This window comes from Thamnophis sirtalis, unplaced genomic scaffold (genome assembly GCF_051295495.1).
Source record: "Thamnophis sirtalis isolate CommonGarterSnake01/CBP01778 unplaced genomic scaffold, rThaSir2_p1.2 scaffold_5, whole genome shotgun sequence".
NCBI lineage: Eukaryota > Metazoa > Chordata > Lepidosauria > Squamata > Natricidae > Thamnophis > Thamnophis sirtalis.
The window spans coordinates 24,600,731-24,627,831 of record NW_028261385.1 but is presented as its reverse complement, the minus strand read 5'-3'; the positions used below and the strand labels follow the sequence as shown (position 1 = coordinate 24,627,831).

Sequence of the window (27,101 nt, the reverse complement as noted above, 5' to 3'; positions counted from 1 at the left end):
TATTCTATTCTATTCTATTCTATTCTATTCAGCACCACTTTTGAAGGCACAGGTTTCCTGAAGATAGGAAGTAGGAAAGCTAGGAACTGTTTGGTACCTGCAATGTTGACAGAGGAAATAAAAGCAGCAAGGACAGCAAGGCCCTGAGGCAGAGTTCCAGGTAAGTATTCCCCTCCCATCAGCGCTAATCCGCCAACAGCAGTCAGTCCTGTTCAAAAAGAAAACATCAACAGCACTGAAATCCTTGTAGCAAAAGAGAAGTGCTTCTGTTTGCAGGACATAATTCTGATTATCATGACTAATTAGTACCAACATATCCTTCACAAAATGCATTTTAAGTCTTTAATTACATAGGTGGACTCCTCACGGTACTGATGCCAAAGTATGTTCTTTCATTTCCTCAGTCCTTCTGTCTGTTGAACTCTCCTTTGCTTTCCATTCCGTATGTATGTATGTATGTATGTATGTATGTATGTATGTATGTATGTAAAGTTTGTTTTCTCTTTACATACAATCAGTGCTTAGTGAATAGCATACTGTCTGGTTCAATTCATTTATTAATTAATAATTAATTAATAAACAATAAATTAATAATACTTATTAATTTCCTAATTTCTATCCCTTTTATCCAACCATTAATAAAACAAGTTCTGAGTTCAAAAATATTCTGGGTCTTCTTTTTCTTTCATCTTCAGTGTTAATCTGTCCATTTCTGCATAGTTCAATATTTTTTTAAATTATAATCATCTTCCCTAGGTGTTTCCTTGCTTTTCCAGTGTTGTGCAAATACAATTCTTGCTACTGTTAAAACATGCAACATCAAATATACATTCCCTTTATCATATTTTTCTGGTACTATAGCTAACAAAATTAGTTCTGACTTAAATCTAGATGCTGTCTTCTTTGTAACAAAATATGCATTTTTGTCCAGAATTTTTTGTTTTCCTTCACTTTCTATTCCTGTTATAAAAGTAGGTCTTGTACTTTTCAAGGGAGCTTTGTGGGTGTACGGCAGTGGTGGGTTGCAGCTGGTACGCCCCGGTACAGGCATACCGGAGTCTGCCCGGAGCACCAGGTACCATTCCGATACAGTGCTCCAGAGGGCCCGCCCACCCGCCTGCGCTCCTTACTGTGTTTTAAAGCTGTTGGCGTTTCCGCGCACGGGCATGGCACGTACAGCATCTGCACGACGCTCCGCTGAGCAGCTGGAACATCACGGAGGCTTGCGGAAGCGTCGTTTCCAGCTACAATGCATGCGCACACTGTGCGCATGCATGTGAGTGACGCCGGGGCCGTTCCAACTGTACCAGTTGGAACGGAATCCATAATTCACCACTGGTGCTGACTGATCAAAAGAACCTTCCCCAAAGCATTACTAACTTTAGCCTTAACCTCCCTTTAACCCTATCCCTTATAAAGACTATATAAAATGCAATGCAATTGAACAAAGAATGCCTAGATCAAAATTATTTCACTATGTGCAATTATTTGGTACTCAGGTAGTCCTCAAATTATGACTACAATTGAGCTCAAAATTTATGTTGTTAAGTGAGAAATTTGTTGGGTGAGCTTTGTCCCATTTTACAACTCTTCTTGCCAGATTTGTTTAAGTGAAATCGCTGCAGTTCTTAAATTAGTACCACGGTTGTTAAGTGAGTCCGGTTTCCCCATTGACTTTGTCAGGTCAACAAAAGGGGATCACATGACTCCAGGACGCTGCAACCATCATAAATGTGAGTCAGTTGTCAAGCATCCAAATGTACACGACCACGGAGATATTGCAACGCTCATCAATATGAAAAAATGGTCATAAGTCATTTTTTTTCAGGGCTGTTGTAACTTCAAATGGTCACTAAATGAATTGTTGTAAGTCGAGGATTATCTGTATTCAGGTGGCCATTAACTTACAATCATTCATTGACAGACTGTTCAAAATTACAGTGACAATGAAAAAAGTGACTGACAGGCCATCCTTCATCCGTCACAGCATCTCCCTCAGTCCCATGATCAAAATTTGGTTGCTTGACAACCAGTATTTTTTTTTTATTTAGGAAATTTATAGTGCCGCCTATTTGCACATGGCGACCCAAGGCGGCTTACAAGAATATAAAAACCTGATATAAAAACCAATAAAACTAATAAGAGAATCGTATAACAAATTAATAAAATCATTGAATAAAATAACCCCCTGCCCCGGAGACGACACATCACATGAGCTATTTAATGGACGCCATCCCGCTCTGCGTTCCCCAGGCCCACTGGCAGAACCAGGTCTTAGGATGTTGGCAGCATCCTGGGGTCATCGGATCATCATCTGCAATGTTCCCAAATGGCAAGCAAAGCCAATGGGGGAAGCCGTATTTGCTTAACAACTGCACAATTCACTTAACAACTGCAGTGATTCACTAAATAAACCTTCCTCTAGCAAAAAGGTTGTAAAATCAGACATGACTCACTTAACAACCTTATTGGTTGGCAACAGAAATACTGATGCCAATTCTGGTCATAGATCAAGGATCACCTGTAGTTATTTGCTATTGTTGTTGTTAGCTGTGAAGTTGTCTGACTCATCACGACCCCATAGACAAGGTTCCTCCAGGCCTTCCCGTCCTCTACCATCCTCCAGAGTCCATTTAACCTCACGCCAGTGTTGGGATTCAAATAATTTAACAACCGGTTCTCTGCCCTAATGATCAGCTGGGTAGATGTGCCTCGGTGGTCATGTGACCGTGTGGGCGTGGCCAACTCAACATCACTCAGGTCAATGGGCGCTTCCCCTTAGCTGTTACAATGTAATAAGGGTTAACGGGAGAGGCAGTTTTTGTAAGCAGGGTAATAAAGATTAGGCTAGAAACAACACCAGAATGTTCCCTTCCTGCCTTCCTTACAGAATTAGCCCTGTAAAGTGGAAAAAAATAAAAGGAGATTTCTTCCAACAACCAGTTCTCCGAACTATTCAGTTGGATTCAAACTTAACACAACTGGTTCTCCCGAATAGGTGCAAACTGGCTGAATCTCACACTGCCTCACGCCTACTGCTTCGGTGACTCCAGCCAGCCACCTCATTCTCTGTCATCCCCTTCTTCTTTTGCCCTCAATCTTTCCCAGCATTAGGCTCTTCTCCAGTGAGTCCTTCCTTCTCATTTGGTGGCCAAAGTATTTGAGTTTCATCTTCAGGATCTGGCCTTCTAAAGAGCAGCCAGGGTTGATCTTCTCTAGGACTGACCTGTTTGATCACCTTGTAGTCCAAGGGACTCAGAGGAGTCTTCTCCAGCACCACAGTTCAAAGGCCTTTGCTATACATAGTCTTAAAGGCTTGATTTTGTACTTTCAGATCTTTTCATGGATTAGCAAGATGCAGCAGACGTTTCTCTACCACACCTTTGTTTTAAGAACATCATATGCCTGCAGCTAGTCAACAAAAGGTTATCATATTAAGAAATGTGTTGCCTATAAACATCTACCCAAAGCATTCCTTCGTATTCCTTCTTATAGAACTGAGGAGAAATTTCCTGACAGTTAGAACAATTAATCAGTGGAACAGAAGTTGCCTCCAGAAGTTGTGAATGCCCCAACACTGGAAGTCTTTAAGAAGATGTTGGATAGCCATTTGTCTGAAATGGTATAGGGTTTCCTGCCTAGGCAGGGGGTTGGACTAGAAGACCACCAAGGTCCCTTCCAACTCTGCTATTGTATTGTACTGTATTATTGTATTATGGAAAGCTATGCTGTATTGCTAGAGAGCAAAGCAAAGAGAATATGCAGAGGCTATTAGCAAAAGATGAACTCGGTCCAGGAAAGTCAAACAAAATGAGAAAGAACTTAAAACTGTTTGGATTTTAGGAGGGAGAGAAGGGGAAATATTGTCAGTTTTTCAAGATTCTGTTACACTATTAGCCATTTCTTATTCTGTCTTTTTTTATATATGTACCGTATTTTTCAGAGTATAAGACATACCTTTTTCCCTCAGAAAAGAGGCTGAAAATCTGGGTGAGTCTTATACACTGAAAACAGCATTTTCTGCAACCCGAAACCCCACCCCCTTCACCAAAATGCCCGTCCATAGCTTTTAGGAGGCTTGCAGAGTGCTCCTGGGGGCTGGGGAGGGCAGAAATGAGCGAAAAATGGGTTGTTTTTTGCTCAATTTTGCCCCCCCTCTGCAAGCCTCCTAAAAGCTATTCAGGCCCTTTTTTGACAAAAATGGGCCATTTTTGGGAGGTCTGCAGAGTGCAAAAACTTTTTTTCATTTACCTCTTCAAAATCTTGGTGCATCTTATACTCCGGCGCGTCTTATACTCCAAAAATACAATCTATAAATAATTCAGCAAACATATCTACAATTCCTTCCTTTGCCTATTTTCCACACATCAATGAGTTGAGCTGAGAGTGACTAGCCCCAAGTCACCCAGCCAGCTTTCATATCTAAGTCAAGAACTAGAACTTGCAGTCCATTTCCATGCCTGACCTACTCAAAGAGTTGATGATTCAAAGATCGCCATGATGTTTTGGCAACATCTTGGCCAATCAGTAGTTGGAACGTGGCATAGTCCTATAACATTAAATATACCTGAAGAGCAACCATGTGTGGAATGCAGAGTTAGAAACTTATTAGTAAATATGGCAATCCATCCTTTGGACCAAATTAAGGATTGGTACAAAGATTTTAGCCTACTTAGTCTGCTTCTCAAGTGATAACCCTTGCCACAAACAGTGCAAAAATTAACTCTGGGAGAATTAGGCTTCTAGGGGATAAGAATTGAAAGTTCTGCAGTACTGTGTTTCCCCGAAAATAAGACAGGGTCTTATTTTCTTTTAACCCACAAAATATGGTCTTGGGCTTATTATAGGGGGAAGGCTTATTGTTTTGGGGTTGCCGGGCAGCTGCTCCCTTGTGAGAAGGCTCCCGAAGAGCCGGGCACAGCCTCAGGGGCGAAGCAGCCATGAGATGACCACGCTCACAAGCAACCACCCAGCAAACCCCCTCTCCAGCCGGGCAGAGCGCCATTCACTGACCTAGGGGTAGCCCTAAGGTGCCAAGGAACGTGGCACTCTGCCCACTTCCCAGTTTCCGCGGCTTGGCACATTAGGGATACCCCCTAGGTCAGTGCATGGTGCTCTGTCCGGCTGGAGAAGGGGGTTGTGCGAGCGCCTGTTCCGCCCCCAGCAAGCATGCCTTTCAGCCTCACCATGCCCTGGCCAGCTCTCCCTGAAGGGCTAGGGCGGCAGCGCCGCTGCTACCGCGCTCCGAGCATAACTTCTTCTCCAGCTTCCAAACTCCAAAACTCGGCTGCCAAGTCTTCCAGCAGCAGCCGCTCTAGGAGTGCGCTCTGTGGTTGTGGGCCGGCTGCCAGACAGAGAGTCTTCCAGACACAGAGTCTTCCAGCAGAGTCTCCCTAAATGGCATAGGGCTTCTTATTTGAGGGACTGCCTATCTGCTATAGGGACGCAGTGGCTCAGTGTCGATCAGAAAGTCGACAATTCAGCAGTTCGAATCCCTAGCACCATGTAACGGAAAGAGCTCCCGTTACTTGTCCCAGCTTCTGCCACCCTGACAGTTCGAAAGCACATAAAAAATGCAAGTAAAAAAATAGGGACCACCTTGGTGGAAAGGTAACAGCACTCCATGCTGTTACCTTCGCCTTTTAGTTATGCTGCCCACATGACCACAGGAAAGTCTTCAGACAGCGCTGTCTCTTCAGTTTAGAAATGGAGATGAGCACTGGCTCTAGAGCTGGAAATGAGTAGCACACCTGTGCAGGGGAACCTTTACCTTTACTATCTGCTACAGAGTGTGTTCAATTGATTTCAGCTGACAAGAGTTGGGGTATTCCAGGTTCTTTCAATCAAAGAAGACTCAGGAAGCACACCTCCTCTGTGGCAGTGCCTGCCCTCTGGAAGAAGGTTCTCTCTGGTATCCATGTGGCTCCCACCCTGCTGCCATTCTGCAGGGCCATAATGACCTGATTGATATCCCAGACCTTGGCCTGTGGGCTGCTGGAAGTTGTTTTTTATTCTAGCCACCCAAAATCACCTCAGTACCAAATCAAATCAAATCAATAAATTAATCGTCGTACCTGAGATGGCATTCGTCACTGACATGAGTGGTGAATGAAGGGCAGGAGTCACACCCCACACAGTATGATATCCAACAATCCCAGCCAAGCCAAAGGTTGTCACCATCTGAGTGAAAGCTGAATTTGGAGAGGCAATACCCAGCCCAAGCAAGCTAGCAATTCCTGTAAAACAAAAGAAAACATATTCAGCCTTTTGGAATACTGCAATCGCCTTCCTGTGAATGGAGGAGGCTAAGATGACCATTGCTTGTCTCAGGTAGGGGTGCTAGAGGCAGAAAGTATATATTAACTAACTGGCTGGCTATCTATGGAAAACAGCTCCCTTAAACCGTTGATTGTTGAGTTCTCATTAGAAACAGTCCACTCAGTTTTGCATCAGTTTCCATGGCCTTGTCTAAAACGCCCTGAATAAATGAGGTCACCACCCCAAGCAAAAGTGCCAAAGGCATGACTCTAAAGGGATATATCACTTAATATACACTTAGGAAAGCATGGGTGTCAAACTCAATTTCATTGAGGGCCGCATCAGGGTTGTGTTTGACCTCGAGGGGCCGCAGTGGGTGTGGCTGGGGTGGGCCTCAAAGTCACTCGTATTGGGGGGCACTTGTGGCCGCCTGAATGCTCTGCCAGCAAAAGCAGCCTCCTACAAACCTCTGCCAGAGAAAACGGAGCTCGGGAGGGCCAAGTGTGCCCCATGCAAGCTCCGTTTTTGGCTGCGACAGCCTCCTGCAACTCTCTTCCAGCAAAAACAGGGCTCTGGCAGAGGTCCCACAGGCCAGCCCTTCACTGTCTCCAGGGCGGCCCGACAGGCCAGATCTAAGCACCCTGCAGGCAGGATCCGGCTCCCCAGGCCTTGAGTTTGACACCCCTGGTCCAGGTAAAGGGCACCCCATTTTAATTTTTACTGATGCTAGAAGAAGTCTGGAGACAGGGATCTGAACTATAATGGCATGATGTTAATTGTCCCAGGAAAATGTAGTTAAGGGGTATCAAACTTGCATCATCATTGTGTCGTCACATGACATATTGCACATTTTTCCCCCTTTGCTGAACCAGAAATTGCCGTGGCCAGCGGGTGACACATCCAGCCGTGGACCGCGAGTTTGACACCCCTGATGTAGGTGAACGGAAAATTTAAAAAATGCCCAAGGGGCAAATATTGATGCAATGAAGAGCAGAGGAAGATATGGATACAACCAATTTTGTTCTATTTATTTTGTACAATGGCAATAAATACTACACTATGGTGCAAACTAGCAATTGCAAGGGGGGAAAATACAGTTTGCAGTATAGTCAGAAAATGGTAGCGGTGACAATCCCTTGTACCTAAAATTCCTGTTGTCCACGCCCATGTAAATTGTTGGAAAACACCTATGATCTAGGAGTTAATCCTGGATGAAAATGTTGACATGCTGTAAATCACTAAGTCTTGGCTGAACTAACAGAGAGGAGAAGAGTCACTCTCTCTGCCTGCTTCTGTTTGACAAGATTAGATGTAAAGAATGTGGTCTACGGAAATTCTATCTTGCTCAACAGATGCCCCACTTGACAGTCTGCCAGCTTTAAGGTCATGCTACTGGATTTGAATGACTGGGTCTATCATCTCGGATTGTCTAACTCCAAGAATTCTCCAGCCAACATGATCTCTGAAGAAAATTCCAGGAATTGATATCCACACATATGAACGATGCCAAGAATGGAGAAGGTTGCATTTTCTTGGATTGGGCAAAGCCAACCCTTAACTGTGTCAGCAAATTCCAGAGAAGAAGCTGAAGAGTGGTACTCATTTCTCACCTGCTGAATAGGCAGACGCAGAGGTCATTGTTTTTCTGAAAGGCGTAATAGTAGCAGCTTTCTCTGCTTCTAGCTCTGCCACTGTCTTCTGCTTCACAGGCGCTGCCTGAGGAATGTTCTTGGGAGGCGGTGCTGGGAAAATCACTTTCCCATCCTAAGAAAAAAGAACTAAGGGCTTAATTAAAAGATCAAGTGGTTTACATTAATGAATCTAAAACCACAGTCTCTGAATCAACGAAACCTTCCAGAGGCCCTGTTATCTTCAAAATTGCAATAGACAAACAAAAAGGAAAATATAAAGGGAGCGGTGACTTTAATATCTACAGCAGGTTGTTTTTTTTTACTTTTTGATTAAGTTAGAGCAGCCTTTAGTAACAGAGCACCCTGAAAAGGCTTCAACTCTCATACTTCTTCAAAACTACTGACTAGGATAATCTGATTTGCAATCCTAACACATCAGGAAGCACATGGCTGGATAAATTAAGATAACAGACAAAGCAATAGCACAAGGAATGGATTCCAGAGTAATTAATACACATACAATTTTTTCTTATTGCAGAAGACAATACACTGACTCCTGTTCTGCTGAATTTGGTTGGCAGAAAGTAAATCAACTCCAAGGTTGAAGCAATTTCAGGCTGATGCTATGAGGATGTCAGAGGAACCAATGTTTTGATCCAGGGCCTTCAATGTACATTTTTCCCACCACTACTAGTGGCAGCTACTCATGAGTATTTCAGTAGACTGTCAATATTATCGGTCTCATACTTGGGCATCCTAGAGATCTTCCTCTCCATGGGCAGCGTGGCATTTATAATTCCCAATTAAACTTTAACCACTTTCATCATAGCCGTATATTTTTCTCATTAATTTTGTTTGATACCCAGATGCACACAGATTTTCTTTTCCTTCCATGTCCTAACTCTTTATGCCTATCATATCCTTGGGCTTTCTTTTTCTTATCCAAATGGATTAAAAGGAAAGGAGAAATATGTAACCAAAAATGTTGAATGGGAAATACTATTGATTTTAAATAATAAATGAGAAATAAGTTACTTTCCTTGCAAAATACATTTCAAAATGGCTATGAGTATATTTCACTCACAGGAAATTCAAATATAGGGCTATAAATATGATTACTTAAATGAAATATACATATTCAAGCTTTAGGATGGGGGAAAGAGCCCCTTTACCTTCATTACCACTGTTCCTCTAACAACATGGTCAAGGGTGCCATAATCAAATTCATCCTTTATGTGAAAGTAAAAGTTTTCTTTGTCTGGGCTGATGGCTTTCAGGAGCTTTGTGATGTTATTTGAATACAAGGTACTAGCTTGGGTCGCCATTCTGCTGGGCAGATCTGAGTAACCTATATGTGTGATCCCCTGTAGACAACAAAAATATAGATGAAAGAACAAAAGAAACTGCTTTATGCCAAGTCAGATTATTTATCTAGCTTGTCAAACATTGTTGCGGCTGCCTAGAGCCAATTTTCAGGGTTCCAGGCCTAACATATCTAACTTTTCCAAAAGATACTAATGTTCTATATGTCCTTTGTTATACATTTGTACATATGACTAAATAAACTTAATAAATAAATAAATAATTTGTGGGCGGAAAGGGGAAAAAAATCCAATTTTTCAAAATCTAAATCTTGTCATGGCAGTAAATAAAGCAAGTGTTTTCCTACATACTAACTTTTTTGAAAGCAATTTCTGTGTTTATATGGGGCATCTTCCATGTCGATAGGCCTGCCTTGATTAACAAATGTAAGGGTTAAAGTGCGAACCTGTGATTCTTAGGATGAAGGTGACTGCTAAGTAAACACAGAGCAACTTGGTTTCAAGGCCTCCAAGAACAACAAGTATCTATTATTTTAAAAAACCCAGGAGGAAGCAGCTATTAAGTTGAAATACTGAAGCTATAAAAGGAATTTATATCTTCAGGCAATTAACTGTCGTGAATGGCTTTTTTCTTGCTTACAATCAAGATTGTAATCTAGCCATGTCTGAAAGTCTTCTATCAAACCTAGTTTAGGAGCTCAGTTAGGATACCTTGAGTTTATTTTTTGTTTTTAAAGTGTTATTCATTAAATTAGAAAAGGCTAAATTTATCTATTTTCATGGGCCTATTTTTTTTATAGCACAATTTATCGGGGTGGGAGGAGAATTACAAGGAAATAAAGGTAGTCCTCAACTCGTAATGACAATTGGGACCAGAAGTTCCATAGCTAAGGATGACTATATCGCTTAGTGAAGGCAACTGCTGCAGTCCAAATTGTTGTTAACTGAATCCCACAGTCCATTAGGTGAGCCAATTTCCTGATGGGTTCCCACAGTCAGTGAGAAGGAAAACCAGCAGGAAACCGCAAGACCCAGACTGATAAGTGATGCAGGTCAAGTAGAGGACCAGAATGGTGCACGGAGATGGGGAGTGATGCTGTCAGATCCTCTCCATTAGATATATAGGAAAGAAGACCATGAGACTCCATGAGTAGAAATCAAGTGTACTTTTACTAATTATAAATGATTAAAGGCATAGCGAAGCGAAGTCTGATTATTTAGGCTCGAAAGTGATTGATATATAGAATAACCCATTCCCCACCCCTTGGCATCACAGTTACAGTCCAATCATAATTCTCTCAAGTGTCAGGTGTGAGATAACTTCAAAAGGCATCACGAAGATGGAATGTCGGTGCCGTTAGTCCTGGCGGGAATCTCCCACGCATGCGTAGTCCGACAGGCAGCTGAGCTCCAGAACCTTCCTCCAGCACAATTAGTAACCCCTCCCAAATACCATGCCCTCCCTTCCCGTTTCATGACAGCCGAAGCAACAGCAAAGCAGAGGCTGACAGATGCAGGGTGGGTCAGAGTGTGAGGTGAGAATCAGGGAGAGTGTGGTGTGGGGGTTGGGGAGGGGAGGGTGACGAAGAGTGCACTACAGTTGTGCCTCATAGAAGGCATACAAGGGTGCAGCAAGGGTCAGGGACAATGTGCAAAGCTATGAGAGAGGCGGATTGAAGAGAGTGCACAGAGATATGCAAGTGGCCAGCATGGTGCAAATGCAGAGGGCTGGGGGAGGATGCACAGGTTGGGGAGACTTAGCCCAGTGACTTGCAACCTTCCCCACTGTCTTTCCCATTGATGTTCTGGGGAAGCCAGCAGAGAAGTTTGCAAATGGTGATCATAGGGCACTGCAACCAATCATAAGAGTGAACTGGTGACCATAGTGTGCTGGGACAACGGGAACTTCAAGGGATCATAACAAACATTTATTGTCATAACTTTGAAAGGTTGCTGAATGTAATGTAATGGTCATAGAATAAGGATGACCTGTTAGCAGACCCAAGTGGTTATATCACATATATCTGCCCACAAAACACTAAATATATCAATGATCAGCATTTTGCCAATATTGAGAGTTTGAGAGTTTGAGAAGTTTATTTATATGCCGCCCTTTTCCCTGGGGGGACTCAGGGCGGCTTACAACTCGAAAAGGGGGGGGGGGAAACAAACATTTAACACATAGGACAATACATCATTAAAAAAACACAACATTCGTACCATTCGGGTGGGTTACAGTCTTTAGCCCCAGGCCTGACGGGATAGCCAGATTTTGAGGGCTGTGCGGAAGGTCTGGAGGGTGGTGAGGGTACGAATCTCCATGGGGAGATCGTTCCATAGGGTCGGAGCTGCCACCGAGAAGGCTCTCCTCCGCGTGGTTGCCAGTCGACATTGACCGGCAGATGGAACTCGGAGGAGGCCTAGTCTATGGGATCTAATAGGTCGAGTGGAGGTGATTGGCAGTAGGCGGTCTCTCAAGTACTGACTAAAACAAGTCTGTCTGCACATTTGTTCCACTTAACTGTGAGTAAACAAAGTAAGGAAACTTACTGTGTAAATTGTTTAAGTATGAGATACCTACCATATTCAAAATCCTAAATATCTGGAGACAAGAAATATTAGGAAATAACCACTTTATAGAGCACTAGGTAGGAGCAGTTAGGCTAGAAACGTCTTACTTTATACTTAAAAAGTACAGCTATAAAGAACCTGATGAAGCTACCTTGTGAACATAGAGTTCCCCTGGCTTTGTAGTTTCAATATTCCCCCCTGCTTCAGCAGCTAGATCTACGACCACTGATCCTTCCTTCATCAATTCAATCATATCTTTTCGAAAGAGGATCGGTGCTTTTTTACCTAAGGGGGGAAAAAAAAGCCATCACAATATTCTACAGTTGTAATCTGTACTTAACACAAATAACCCACTCTTTCATTTTTCTCTAGATAAAAAAGAACAATTAAGCTTTTTCAGTTCTGTAAATTTCCAGAGAATCAGTCTTACATAAACTTATAGATAGTCCTAGACTTAGAACTGGTCATTTAGTAACTATTTCAAGCTTTGACAAACCTACCTGAGATGTACTTAGGGATTCAAAGTGTCAACAGTCAGTTACGTGACCTTATTTTGGACATGGGGCAGGCAGGCTGCATGTAAATCACTGCATTTTACCACAGTTTTCTGAAAAAAAATCAGTATTTACCGTATTTTTCAGAGTATAAGACGCACCAGAGTATAAGACACACCAAGGTTTTGAAGGGGCAAATTTTTTTAAAAAAAGTTTTTGCACACTGCAAACCTCCCAAAAATGGCCCATTTTTTGCAAAAATGGGCCTGGGTTTTTTTCCAAAAGGGGGGGGGCATAAATAGCCCTTAGGAGGCTTGTAGAGTGTTCCTGGGAGGGGGCAAAAACGAGCCAAAAACGGGGCCATTTTTTGTCAATAAAGCACATTAGGAAGCTTATAGAGTACTCCTGGGGGCTGGGGGGAGGGCAAAATTGAGCAAAAAAACAGCCCATTTTTGGCTCATTTCTGCCCTCCCCAACCCCCAGGAGCTCTCTGAAAGCCTCCTACAAGCTATGCACAGCCATTTTGGTGAAGGGACGGAGTTTCAAGAGGCAAAAAATGCTGTATTCAGTATATAAGACACACCCAGATTATCAGCCTTTTTTTTTTTTGAGGGAAAAAGATGCGTCTTATACTCCAAAAAAGATGCGTCTTATACTCCAAAAATACGATAGTTCTGCTTTTCAGTAATAAAGTGCCCATAGTGAACCATTGGTTTGCTTAACAACCACAGTGTTTGGTTAATGCTAGCGGAATCACTTAAGGACTGTGTGGATTAACAACTGTAAAAAAACAAACTCATTCTGCAACTGACATGAATTCAACTGTGATGGGCAGGCTCCATTATGTCATAACTCATGGACTACTTGTATAAACTTGGAAGGGGCCATTTAGACCACAAACCTGCTACACAGTGCAAAAATCACCACGTTGTTGAATATCAAATTCACGTCACCACTCCAGAGCTACAATAAATTCTTGGCCTTTAACTTACTTTCTCAATATGAGTTGGAGCAAAGATTATTACTCCAATCAAACATTCTAGTGAAAAACTCATGTATATTCTACAGAATACTTACCGGGAATAAGTGCTGTTGTAATAATGATATCAACTTCTTGACACTGTTTAGCAAAGAGTTTCATTTCAGCTTCAATAAACTCTTTCGACATCTCCTTTGCATACCCTCCTTGGCCTTCTCCAGATTCCTTTAGGTCAACTTCCAAAGGCTCAGCACCTAATGATTTAAATTGTTCTAATGCAGCAGCTCTACCAAGTAGAAAATAAAGCAAACTCTTAATAACAAGGAAAAGAGCAAATAATATACAGAACATAATACCAGAAAATAAGTCTGTGCAGGAGTCTTCAAACCAGAAAATCATATTCTCCCCTTAAAAATGACCTCCAATAGAAGCGTAGAATAAATTCAGATGTGTTACTAAAGTGATGATGAGTTTGTCAAATAAGAATTATTTCAGTATAGAAATAATGTCTGTAACTACTTGCATTCTTAATCTCGCAGGGATGTACTAAAAATTGAAATTTTCAGGAAGCCTGGAGGTTGAACAAAAGTGGTAGTCACCATGTGAAAACAGTAAGATAAAAGGACGTTCACATAAATATCCTTCCCTTTTCTATGAGATGAACAAATGAATGAATGAATGAATATCCCTACCTGTTTACTAAAGAAACTTTATTTTATTTTGTGTTATTTTATTGTTTTTACTGACTTGATATTATGATAAAAGGTTTTAATTTTTTTTTTAAATTTAACAGAGTTGGAAGGGACCTTGGAGGTCTTCTAGTCCAACTCCCTACACCACTTCAGGCAAATAGTTATCTAATCTCTTCTTTAAAACATCCAGCATTGGAGCATTCACAACTTCTGGAAGCAAGTTGTTCCACTAATTAATTGTTTGTTCTAATTGTAAGGAAATTTCTCCATAGTTCTAAGTTGCTTCTCTCCTTGATTAATTTCCACTCATTGCTTCTTGTTCTACCCTCTTGTTTTATTGTTGATAACTCTCATCGCAATTTATGTTGTATCACTGTGGCCTTGTTTATGAGAGGAGAAGCAGCATAAGAACAAAATAATAATATAAACATGCAAGGTAGTGATGGGGATAGGGTTATCACACTGAATGGACAGAATATAAGACGGGAATCAATCAAATTTGAAACTACAATTTACAATAGTTACAATACAATACAAAAAATTACAATAGTCCTCATTCACCGACTACCTGTTCAGCAATCATTCAAAGTTGCGAAAGCACCAAACAAGGAGAGTTACAAACAGTCATCATAGTTGCAGCCATTTCAGTAGTCCCACAGTCATGTGATAGTGATTTGGGTGCCTGGCATTTGGCCCATTACATTGGAATGTGTCACAATCATGACTGCTGTTTGTGACCTTCATTGGCTTCCAACAAGCAAAGTCAATAGGGAAGCCAGCAAGAGGCTACAAATGGCGATCTTTGCCTAATGACTAGAAGGGGCCATTGTAAGCCAGCATGGTTGCATGGTGGCATGCTTTATGACCACAATCAGTTAGAGATGGAGTTGCCGGACCCAATTACCACACTTAATTGAGAACAACTGTCAGGTTTCCAAGTAACACTCCCAATGAAAGAAGACTCCGAGGCCTGAAGTTCTTCAAAGTTCCATTTTATTAGAGATGTCCTATTGGCACCTCTAGGAAAATCCGAATCTGAAAGCTTCCATGTTTTCCCCACCCAAATGAAAGTCCAAGCCCCTGCCCAGCACCCACATGTCCATCACATGGTCCAATCAGTTAGCGTCCGAACTGGAGATGCCTCCCAGTCCTACCTCTCCAGGTACAAAGCAGGATGTCCTTGACCCTCTAAGAAAGGAATGTTATTTTGACTATATATCTCCTTTACTCCCTATAATTCCCTCTCCCGAAGGCCCAATGTAAAAGACGGCTTCCTGGCCTGACAACTACTATTATGTTCAAGCTTTACAGATCCCTGTTCATTTCTTCATCTTTCCGATGAATGAATGGCTAAAATGCATTCTGCTCATCCTTCTGCCTATTCCTGAATACATAAAGGGAAATGGCTCAAAAGAGCCATTGGGAGAAACTTGTGACTTTGATCACGGGATGCCATCAGGGAAGGCTGGCAAATGGCAATTACATGGCTATGGAGCACTGCAACCATCATAATTGCAAACTGGTTGCTAACAGCCCAAATCAGGATGATGTGACCATGGAGCTCTGAGACAACTGAAACATCAAGGATTGGTTGTAAATACCACATTGCTCAGTGCCATTGCACCTTCAGGAGTTGTTGAACAAGTAGCTGGTAAGGACTACCTCTATAATAACAATGCAATACCTTACGTTTATAAACAAATATTAAAATGGCTTTAATTCTTTGAGAGAAATACTATAATAAAAAAAAATCAAAGAAGGTTTCAAGGTTTAATAAATTTATATGCCGCCCAATCCCGAAGGACTCCGGGCGGTTTACATAAAACAATTCTAAAAGAGTACTAAAACATTTAAAATAGAGAGAAAGCAAATTAAAAAAACACATCATGCACTCAACCTTAGTGTGGCTGGACCTCGTTACGAGGTCAACAGCCCCAGGCCTGCCGGAACAGCCAGGTCTTAGTAGACTTTCAGAAGGCCGAGAGAGTGGGGAGGATCCGGATCTCTGGGGGTAGATCGTTCCATAGGCCCGGGGCAGCTACAGAGAAGGCCCTCCCCCGAGGAGCCACCAGACGACATTGTCTAGTCGACGGCAAGAAGTCCAAGTCTGTCTTGTCTAAGCAGGTAGCACCGCTTAGCCAATCTTCACTCTTCTCAAAAGGAGTTAAAAAGGGTTAGAGCTAATTAATACCTTAAGGAGAAGCCCTCAGGAATCCCCAGAATTATAGGCAACTTTGTGAAGTGGAAAAATAATAATAATAATGAAAGAAAATAGTAGCAACCAACTACATGAATGTGTTTGTATTTCAAAAGTAAGTCAAGGTGCTTTCCTTTACTCCAAAATCTTATGTGAATTACTAAGGTGAATTAGCAATAGCAATAGCAGTTAGACTTATATACCGCTTCATAGGGCTTTCAGCCCTCTCTAAGCGGTTTACAGAGTCAGCATATTGCCCCCAACAATCCGGGTCTTCATTTTACCCACCTCGGAAGGATGGAAGGCTGGGTCAACCCTGAGCCGGTGAGATTTGAACAGCCGAACTGCTGAACTGCAGTCAGCTGAAGTAGCCTGCAGTGCTGCATTTAACCACTGCGCCACCTTGGCTCTTGTAGTAATCCATCTTACAGAAAAATGTAAAAATCTGAATTATTCCTTACACTATGTAGTATAATAGTGGTGTTCTGTCATACAGCCTACTTGGGCTATTCAATAATTCTGGTTATTTTTAAGAAGAAATAGAAATAAACTCTTTGCAAGCTGTTCTGTTTATTCTTAAGGAACAATAGAATACAAATGAATTATTAAGTAATAAATTTTGAGAACCACTTTGATGTAGTGATTAATAAACCAGGTTAGATACTGGGGGAGTGTGAGTTCTACTTCTGCCGTTGGTCCCAAAAGCAGCTGGGTAATCTTTGGCCAGTGACAGACCCAGGAAGTTATCAACTACAAACACTTCTGAAAAACTTTGTCAAGAACATTGCAGGGATTAGTCCTGACCATTGCCAGGAGCCAACAATGACAGGAAGAAACAAAATAAATAAATTTTAAAGATCCATATATGTCTACCTGGTATCAAATCCACGAACTACAGCTCCCATTGATTTAGCTGCTCCTGCAGATGCTAATCCAGCAACTCCACCTCCAATGATCAGAACCTACATCCAAGCAAAGAATTATAACTTTTACCAATCTAAACTGTAAACACTAAATGACCGACATGAATCAAGATAAATTGAAGATACAGGACGGTTTTAAGTAGCACCCAACAGTAGCTGTTTGTCTAAGAACATAAAGCTTCTTGAAAAGGAAAATATTAACCAATCAATGGAATTAGCAATCACTGCAAGTACTGTTGAATTCTCCCATAGTGGAATGTCTGATTTCCAGATTCCATACAAGAGCAGTAAATAGCAGTGGTTTAAAAATCTAATTTTGTTCAGTCACATGCAGAAACAGCCAAAACAATTTCCAGACTGCACTTGCCAAGTGCAAGGAATCAGGATCACATGTTAACTTCCAGTTAAGTAGATTTTATTGCTCACACCTCTATACCAGAATCTAGTCAACTAATTCTCAGCGCTAAATTGGCAGTAGGCAAGTGTCAATGGAATTGGAGCATTTGTGGACACGTAACAATTCTACACTGAGTTGTCTCTTAACTCCATCTCCAGGTTCTGTTTCTTCCCCTACACAACTTTGCTTGAAAGACAAACAGCATGACTATGTCAGTGCCATTATAAACACAGCATTCCTGGGTTATACAATAAGAAATGCAAGTATACTCATAGGAACCACGATGTTTTCAAAACTACAAACATGTATTTAGAAAAGAATTTCATGAAGGAAAACCTTTTTAAAAGCCCAGTGCAGTTTGATTGCACTTAGCAATTGTGGAACACTAAGCAATAATTAGGAGAAAAAAAGAAAACAGAAGGAAAATTGCTTTAATTCTATAGAACATCACATCATGCTATGTTTCATTGTAGCTCTGTTTGCATAATTTATCCTCCTGCTTGACACAGAGAGAAAACATCACTTTGATTGGGCTTAGCTTTAGACTAATGAGATTTTGTCAGACTTTGCTCACAAATCTCAAGTTTATTTATCAACACTATAAAGAATGAAAGCTTGCCTTCAAAAGATTCTTTCAGATACTGAGTCATGCTTTCAATACATGTTTTGCAAGGAACTGTTTGTATAACCTGGAGAAGAATTTTCAGCATTCTTGGCAAGAATTCTGTTATCATTAACAGACATCAGTTAATTTCTAAGTGCCAGGGTACTAGTTGCTCTGTTAGCTGGGAAGAACGGAATTTACTCTTCCTCCTTCAGAAGAATTTGGTGCTACTATCTGAACTTTTATAGTAATACTGAAAACGCTGCAACATATGAGAAAATCATTTAATATTTTTAAAAAGTGTGGTGTGGAATGGATGTAATAGTTTTCCACTTTGTAAGAGGTAATGTAAGAAATCCACCAAACTGTATTAGCAGATTATATTTTGTATTGTAGTAATAGAACACAAATGTTGCAAAAGTTTGCATGACTCTATACAGGACTGTAATGAAACATATCATTTTATAAAGTTATTTCAGTTATGATGCTAATGACTGGAATAATCATGTTATTTAGCCTGAAGTCAAGATTAAAATTACAGGATTACCCTCTCCGTAATAGCAGTTCATCAGAATAAAGTTGTTAACACGTAGAAGTGACAGATATTTTACTGTTTGCCAGCAACAGTAAGCCAGATTTTATATTAATTTTATAATCTGCGTATCTTAAGCTTTAGTTTGAGAGACATTAATTTGTAAATTACTCAGTATTCGTTACAATTTAACAAATACTGCCAACATCAAAATAAATTACATTTGATTTACTAGGGAAAGGCTAGAAAGAGTCTCTGGAGAAGAAATGTCACTAGAAGAGATTGTAATCAACACATGAAGGCACAAAGAGCATTGCTAACCTGCTTATGATTGATTCATCCCACCTTTTTCCCACACATACCTTAGCTGGAGGAACTTTGCCAGCTGCCGTGATCTGACCAGTGAAAAAACGACCAAAATTATTAGCTGCAAGTATAACTGCCTTGTAACTGTTAAAAGAAAGAAAACCAGTCATCAGTATAATTGCATTTACATTTTTCCATAGATACAGTATGGTTTCTGTGTGTGGCTTCAGAGAGTAGCGTTTGCTGATCCACCCATCTATCTTCTGTTCCCATTCACGTAACCAACATAGCATAAAGCATAGTTCAAATGAATGTGATAACTGAAAGTAACAATGAGTCACAACTGGTCATCAGAAAGCTGGACACAATACAAATCATGGAATGAGAGAATCATGCTAAAGCACAGCTACTAACTGTGAACAATAAGTTGTCATCGGCACTATTGTATCAATCTGTTTGCCATCAATTTTGTATGCTTCAGTTGCTCCCAGTATCAAAACACGAGTACTGCTTCGGCCAGCCTGACAAAGCAATTCCCATACAAGTCCATGGAAACACACCATCAGCTACAGAAGTTCACAGCAAAACTTCAAGATAACTACTATTTTGAGCTCAGCCTCAGATGGTGGCTTTGAGGAAATGCTGAGAAGCCACCTTGAACTCCTGGAGGACAAGATGGATGTTAATCTAACATAAACCGATTTGTTTATAGTTACTATACGGTTTTTATTTTTCTGCTTCTCTTGTAGCATGTCTCCTTCTTCTGTTTCAGATTTCCTGATCACAGAGAATTCCTTCTTCAATTAATTAATATGAGCATCTTCTGAGATGGGACATTATATAAATTTGATTAATGAATAATAAATGTTAGGTTCAAATTTTTGTTCTTTCCTTTAACTAAAATAGCAATAGCACTTAAACTTATATACCGCTTTACAGCCCTCTCTAAGTAGTTTACAGAGTCAGCATATTGCCCCCAACAATTTGTGTCCTCATTTTACCCACCTCAGAAGGATGGAAGGCTGAGTCAACCTTGAGCCGGGTGAGATTTGAACTGCCAAACTGCAGGCAGCCAGCAGTCAGCAGAAGTAGCCTGCAGTACTGCATTCTAACCACTGCGCCACCATAACTCATACAGGTAGTCCTTCACTTACAACCATTATATGATAACTATTCAACTTTTCAGCACTGAAAAGCACTGATTTATGACCATTTATCACATTTATCACTGTTATAGCATTCCCAGGGTCAGGTGATCAAAATTCAGATGCTTGGCAACTGGATGTAATCATGACAATTTCAATGTCCTGGGATCATAGGATCACTTTTTTGTGATCTTCCGACAAGCAGAGTCAATGGAGGACCCGGACTCACTTAACAACTGCAATGATTCACTTAATCACTTAACTGTGGCAAGAAGGGTCATAAAATGGGGCCAAACTTTCTTAACTGTCTTGCTTAGCAACATAAATTTTGGGCTCAACCATGGTCATACATTGAGGATTATCTGTAGGCACTGCATTCTGAGAACTTGTTAGAAACTGGAATTTTTTTTGTTCTCTGTCTGGACCAGCTTAAGGGCAATGAATTTGTTCTGCTCACTAAAGAGGAAAGCAAAGATTGGTCTGAAATATGACTTCTACTCCATATCAAATTCATTTTTTTAGAATTCTGCAAATGAGTAAAAACAGTATGTGGTATCATACCCAGCAATGTTGGCCATAGAGCTGAGAGCATCATATCCCTGAGCAATGGTCACACGAGGAACCTGATCCATAGCCAAGACAGTGGTGTTTTTTTCTGCTAGTTTGTTCAGCAGATCTGGGTTTTGAGCTGGATAGATAAAACTGATCAGAGTACCATGTGGTTTAAAAAGCTCAATCTCATGGATGCCAAGTACAGAATTAAACATTGGAGCCCTCACCTAGAGAGGAGTAGAAAAAGAGTAAATCACAAAAATTCATAAGGCAAGAGTGGAAATGAAGCAAAACAAAACAATATTCTAATCATATTAATTTTTAAAAGCATGTCATGCTTTTGCTTTATTTGGTGTGTTTATTTTGTGAACTTTAAGTAGAATAGCTTCACAAACAAGGAAAATTAGTAAATGAAATGCCATTTAATAATTTTGTACTTAAAAGTTACATTATTAGAGTTTATTAATATTTGCAATGTATAAATTATTCAAAATAGCAATTGGCAAATGCCTCAATTTCTTGTCTAAAAAAGAAGCAACACAAGAAGTGGCATTCGATAATTGTACTGAGAGGGAGGAGGAGCCTAATTTGGTTACCTAGAAATATTTTTCCAATGCAAAAAGGTATTGAAAAAGAAGAATCCAGAATCTATACCCTTGCTAATGGTGTGGAAGATTTAATTTATTGTCTTTACAATAGGAAATTCCTTTAGTTAATGGTACATAACATTTTAGTGAATAATTCATGATTCGTACTGAACTCTCCCCTTAGAGCTATAACTCTCACACAAAATATTTCAGAAATGACCTTGTATTGTTTTGGAGGACATGAATGACTTACATACATTTTAAGTTGGGGCATCCTAGCTGCATAATTCGTACACTTCTCCCAATCTTGAATAACATCATAAACCTCACACACACACAGCCAAAAAAATCACACTAACACACACTGTTTTTTTTATAAAAACAACTTGCAAACTGGATCCTCAACTCACCAACAAGCAAATTACAAATTGCTCCATTACTACTAGGATAGGCTCAAATTATCCTTTGGGTAATTACCCCTACTTTAAGAAGAATACTGTTCAGTATTTCTCAAGCAGGGTTAAACTGTTTTGAGTGAAAATAGAGTATTCAAAACAGGGAAGAATCAAGTTTACGAAAGCTACCTAGTTGGATAATTTATTATTGTATTTGATATTATTTAGTGTTTCTCAACTTAAGCAAATTTAAGATGGGTACACTTCAAGTCCCAGAATTTTCCAGCCACCCATGCTGGCTAGGGAATTCTATGAGTTTATATCCATCTATCTTACAAGTTGCTTGAGAAACATAGACTAGATATATCAAATAAAATAATTTTATTAGATAAAATAGCTTTCACCAACTTGACTCCTCGTTCTGAAGCATTTATTTTCACTCAAAACCAGCATTTCTGCTGTCAATGTAGACAGAAGGGTGGGAAAGGACAAACAATTATCATTAAAGATTCAGTTTGTGGAAGTAAAATGTTGGTACAATGTTGCCCTTGAAAAGTAACAGCAAAATGGACTTTGCTCAGTCAACAGTTTGCCTGATAAACTGCATCTGCTCTACAGCAACTGAAGTTTGCTCTCTGCAAGACAAAATTTTATCAGATGTGCTTTGTCCTAGTTCCAAAGAAACCTGTGTTAAAATTTATAATGCTGTGTGTTTTTAAAATGCATTCCCTATGAAAGATTCCAAATAATGAAGATAGCTAGTAAAAGTGATTGAATTTGCTAACACTATGATTCATATTCAAAGTACCACCATAGATCAAATATATACTGTGTACTATGCAAATAGTATTTTAAGCTGATGTTTGAAGAATTAGGATAGGCCCACAATTCCTGATAGCTAGCAGCATAGTAAGTCCTACATGAAGATCCACAGCAATTATGTACTGGTAGAAATTCTCTTATACAGAAAGCCAATAAGGTGTTGTGGTTAAGGTGCTGACCTAGAAACCAGGAGATTCTGAGTTCTAGTCCTACCTTAAGTGTGAAAGCTGACTGTGGCCCAATCCCTCTTTCTCCACCCAATCTACCTCACTGGGTTATTATGAGGAAAATAAGAAGCAGGAGCATTAGGTATGTTTGCCACCTTGAATGGTATATGGTATGTGAAAATTTCTCAAAATAAAACTTTTGAATTCAACATGAGTTGAATTCAAAACTTCCTGAGTTCAAAATGGCTTTGGACGCCTGAAACAGTTGCTTCACATTTGAAATGACTGTTTCCACCACTTGGGAGGTGCTTTGAGCTTGAAATGCTTCCAAAATGATCAGAACGATTCATTTCAAATGCAAACCATTTGCTTTAACCTTAATTTTGTTTAAACAATTTGAATTCAAAATGTTTTCCATAATGCATATACAGGTAGTCCTCACTTAACAACCACAACTAGATCACATCGTTAAGTGAAACATCATGTGATCTTGATCTGTGATTTTACTGTTTGCTTCTGCACTAACTTTGCACATTGGAAGCCAACCGTGAAGCACACAAATGGCAATGCCTTGACTATGGGAACATTACAATGGTTGTAAGTGTGAGGACCAATTATACCGTTACCTTTTCAGTGCCATTATAACTCTGAATGTTCAATAAAGTGAGGGTCACCTAAACTGATGACAAAGTGGCTGTGGCTTCCTTTAATACCCTGTTTCCCCAAAAATAAGACCTCCCCAAATAATAAGCCCAATCGGCTTTTGACCACATGCGCTAAAATAAGCCCTCCCCTAAAAAATTTGAACGCATGTGGCAGCCGGTCCCCACCATTTCCTGGGGGAAGGGGGAAACATGTCCCATGCGCCCCACATGCACCTGCCATCCATGCAAAATGGCCTCACAGAGGCTGTTCCTGCAAACCCTAACCACCACGCCCCTTCTCTTCTTGGCGGCCACAAAGAGCTGTAGGCCCCACGATGCTAGGGATGGCAAGAGTGTGCCAGAAATAGAGACAGAGGTTCAGCTCTCTCTGGGTCAGCTGATCTGCGGGCCGCGAGCTGAGGTTAAGGGGCCTCCTGCACCTTAAAAATAATAAGACCTCCCCAAAAATAAGGCCAAGAGCTTATTTCAGGGGTCAAATTTCAGGGAAACACAGTATTCTTTATCCCAGGTCTACTACATACGTAGGGTCTCTGAGTTCAACTGAATTTTCTTGAAATTCCTCTTTCACATGTCTGGTTTTTACATTAAACATCTGTAGACTTCTATCTTCTTACCTTTAGGAAGCTGATGCTGCTTTGTCTCCTACCAGTGCCTGTGCGTTCCTACCAATTCCAAAAATGCAGTCGAAATATCTACGAAACAAATCTGTCCCACCTAATCCTTCATTAATAGAGATTTATCCCATTTCCTTAAACGAGTCTCTTATAGATAAGCAATACCTGACCATCATGATTTTAAATTATGCTAAGAATGTGTTTCTGGGATCCCTGCAACTCTTTTACATTAAGACAGACTTCCTCCATACATTTTATCTGTTTGAATTTGAAACACTTTGTGCATCCTTATTATTTAGTCTTCAAATTTTATTTATTTATTTCAGAAAACTTATATCACTGCCTAAGTCATTTTCAAGTGACTTCAGGCTGCTTACAAGGATTAAAAAAAAAAAATAATAATAAAAGAGAAATAACCCCCAACACATCAGGAACAACAAAGTGGAAAAACACTTTATTTTTTAAGAAAAACTGATCTCAGAGGAGTAATAGTAAACAGATAATTATTACCTTGAGGACTATGTCAGAGGCCAATACTTCCTTGGTGCCCTGGATCTGTGCTCCGGCCTCTCTATAATGGTCATCAGAGAACTTAGCAGCTTCTCCTGCACTTGACTCCACAATAACATTAAAACCCTGCTTAATCAGTACTTGAACTCCAGCTGGTGACAAGGCAATCCTTTTCTCATTTTGAAAGATCTCTTTTGGAACACCTATAGTCAATTCCTTATATGGAATACCTATAAAGGCAGAAATACAAACAATGTCAGAACTAACAGTTAAAAGCCTGAACATATATCATAATATCCTATGCAAAGTATTATTTGCACATACCGTAAATCAATTTTTAAAAAGCATTTAAAGCATTCTTATTTCAAACATGGTAAATTTTAGGAACACAGCCCACAAGTCATGCACAAAGCTAAAAATAACATGGTACAATTTTATTATTCCAGCCTTCCCCTACCTGGTAAATTCAAATGTATTGGGTCTCTAACTCCCATAATTGTGAGAGACCACAGCCAAGTGGAAATTGTGTAAGAGTGAATTTGCATTATTTTGCGTCCACCAGCATAGCAATTTAAGTTGGATGGCATTTATAATCTCCATTTCTTGGGCTATTCTCTTATTCCACGAACACAAATATCAGTTCATCTTCTAAGGCCAAATTAGTGCATCACTGTATAAAATACATCTGAAGCCATAATTCACTACCGGTATTTGTTTGTTTGTTTGTTTGTTTGTTTGTTTGTTTATTATTTATTTATTTGCAGGATTTGTATGACTACCCAGTGATCCTAGATAGCTGACAACAATCTATAAAAACAGAACATCCTTTCCCACCAAGGGGAACTGATCCAACTACTTCCAATTACTTCCTGGCTCAACCCCCATCCTAGCCCAATGCTTGAGGGAAGAACCAGATCTTCCCAGCCCTCTAGAAGACTAAAAGGCCTAGTTCATCTGAGATTCCATCAATATCAATGTAGCCCCAAATATATGAAAGCTATTCCGGATTCACATAGGTGATATAATATCCCAGGCAAGCATAGACAATTATTTAGTAGCTGAGAGGTTCATTCATTTGAGGGAGGGAGGGAGGGAGGGAGGGAGGGAGGAGATGCATAATGCGTGCTTTGAGCAAAAGCCAGAATATTGGTTTATAACTGGCATTGACAGTTTGGGGTTTTTTAGTTTACGCTTAAATATTCCATGTTTCCATCTCAAGAGGTCAGTTTTCAGCATAAAGTCAAGAGGTTCTGGAAACCACAAAAAATGGGGCTTGAGAGGAATTAGTTCCCTGCTGGCGATAAAGATTCTGTTTTATGTACAACTCTGTGAAGGTTCAAGTTAACTTCTAGCAATACGAATGACACATATTAAAATTCTTCTGTATACACACTGTGGAAATAACCTTCTATGAGTATGAGAAAGGTTAAGCATGCCTTGAAGACAACAGAGGCATCAGACAATCCAACTACATAAACATGATTAGAGGTGAGGGAGGAATGGTTGTGAACCAACATCTACTTAATCAGCACTGCTGACCGAACACTAATTTCTACTCTGCCACCTTTCAAAAGGCGGATGCTTAACAATAGCCGTTTCTATTGAAGAAGCCAATTGCATAGTTCCCCTCATTCCTTTATCTTTCCTCAAAAGGAAAGTTCCAGCACAAATTCTGTGTTGGATAAGCATAAGCAGAATAGAAAACAATAGTGGGAACTGCGGCTATCACATATGTAGGGATCCAGCCTATAATAATGGTGCCATCGCAGAGTACCATTTGCTACCATTGGCAACTGGTTTGTATTTATGATGGATGCACTGTCCTGGGGTTATCTGATCACGTTTATAATCTTCCCAACTGGCTTCCCACAAGCAAAGTCAATGGGGGAAACCAGATTTACTTAACAACCATGTAACTCACTTAAATACCACATGAATCACTTAACCACTGCATGATTCACTTAGCAAATTGCAGTGATTTGCTTTTAACAGCTGTGGCAAAAAATGACATATCATGGGACAGAACTTACTTAATACCTATACTAACTATTGAGCATTCACTTTGCTGAAACAACCATCAGTCTATATCCATAAGGTAAAGATACATATGTGCTAGTCATTCCCGATTCTAGGGAGCGGTACTCCTCTCTAAGGTGAAGAGCCAGCACTGTCTGAAGACGTCTCCATGGTCATGTGGCCAGCATGACTAAATGCACGGAACACTGTTACCTTCCCACCAAAGGTGGTCCCTAATTATCTACTTGCATTTTTTAGGTGCTTTCAAACTGCTAGGTTGGCAGAAACTGGAACAAGTAACGGGAGTTGAGTCCATTACGTGGCGCTAGGAATTCAAACGACTGAATTGCTAACCTTCTGATCAACAAGTTCAGCGTCTTAGCCACTGAGCCACCATGTCCCTTTCTGTATCCATAGAAGCACCCAAACCCTACTAATACTGCTATTATACTTTTTTTAAATCACTTGTTGATACATTAAGCATTACTAGCCATAGGCAGTCCTCCACTTACAACTGTAATGGAATCTGCAGTTACAGTTGTAAAGGGGGTCATCTGACTGTGGGGGCATATGGGTGGGCAGCAACCATCGGAAATACAGAACTGGGTCATAAGTACCTCTGCGGAAGTCTATCATAATTTTGAAGGGTCACTAACTAACCAGTTGTAAGTCAAGGAGGACCTGTAATTAAACAAGAAGAATTGACTACCTCTTAGGAAGAA

General features: G+C 40.3%; 1 protein-coding gene across 1 annotated transcript in view; it reads right to left on the bottom strand.

The window, feature by feature from the left end:
- The window catches only part of NNT (nicotinamide nucleotide transhydrogenase), a 70,869-nt gene that overhangs the window by 31,009 nt on the left and 12,759 nt on the right, over positions 1–27,101 (bottom strand). The window contains exons 3-12 of the mRNA XM_087715470.1: positions 24,364–24,593; positions 20,613–20,830; positions 18,963–19,050; positions 17,018–17,106; positions 13,354–13,541; positions 11,934–12,067; positions 9,062–9,253; positions 7,869–8,022; positions 6,075–6,236; positions 98–208 (exon numbers count right to left, since the gene is read on the bottom strand). Of these exons, the coding sequence (XP_087571596.1) occupies positions 98–208; positions 6,075–6,236; positions 7,869–8,022; positions 9,062–9,253; positions 11,934–12,067; positions 13,354–13,541; positions 17,018–17,106; positions 18,963–19,050; positions 20,613–20,830; positions 24,364–24,593 (1,566 nt within the window). The remainder of the gene's footprint in view (positions 1–97; positions 209–6,074; positions 6,237–7,868; positions 8,023–9,061; positions 9,254–11,933; positions 12,068–13,353; positions 13,542–17,017; positions 17,107–18,962; positions 19,051–20,612; positions 20,831–24,363; positions 24,594–27,101) is intronic.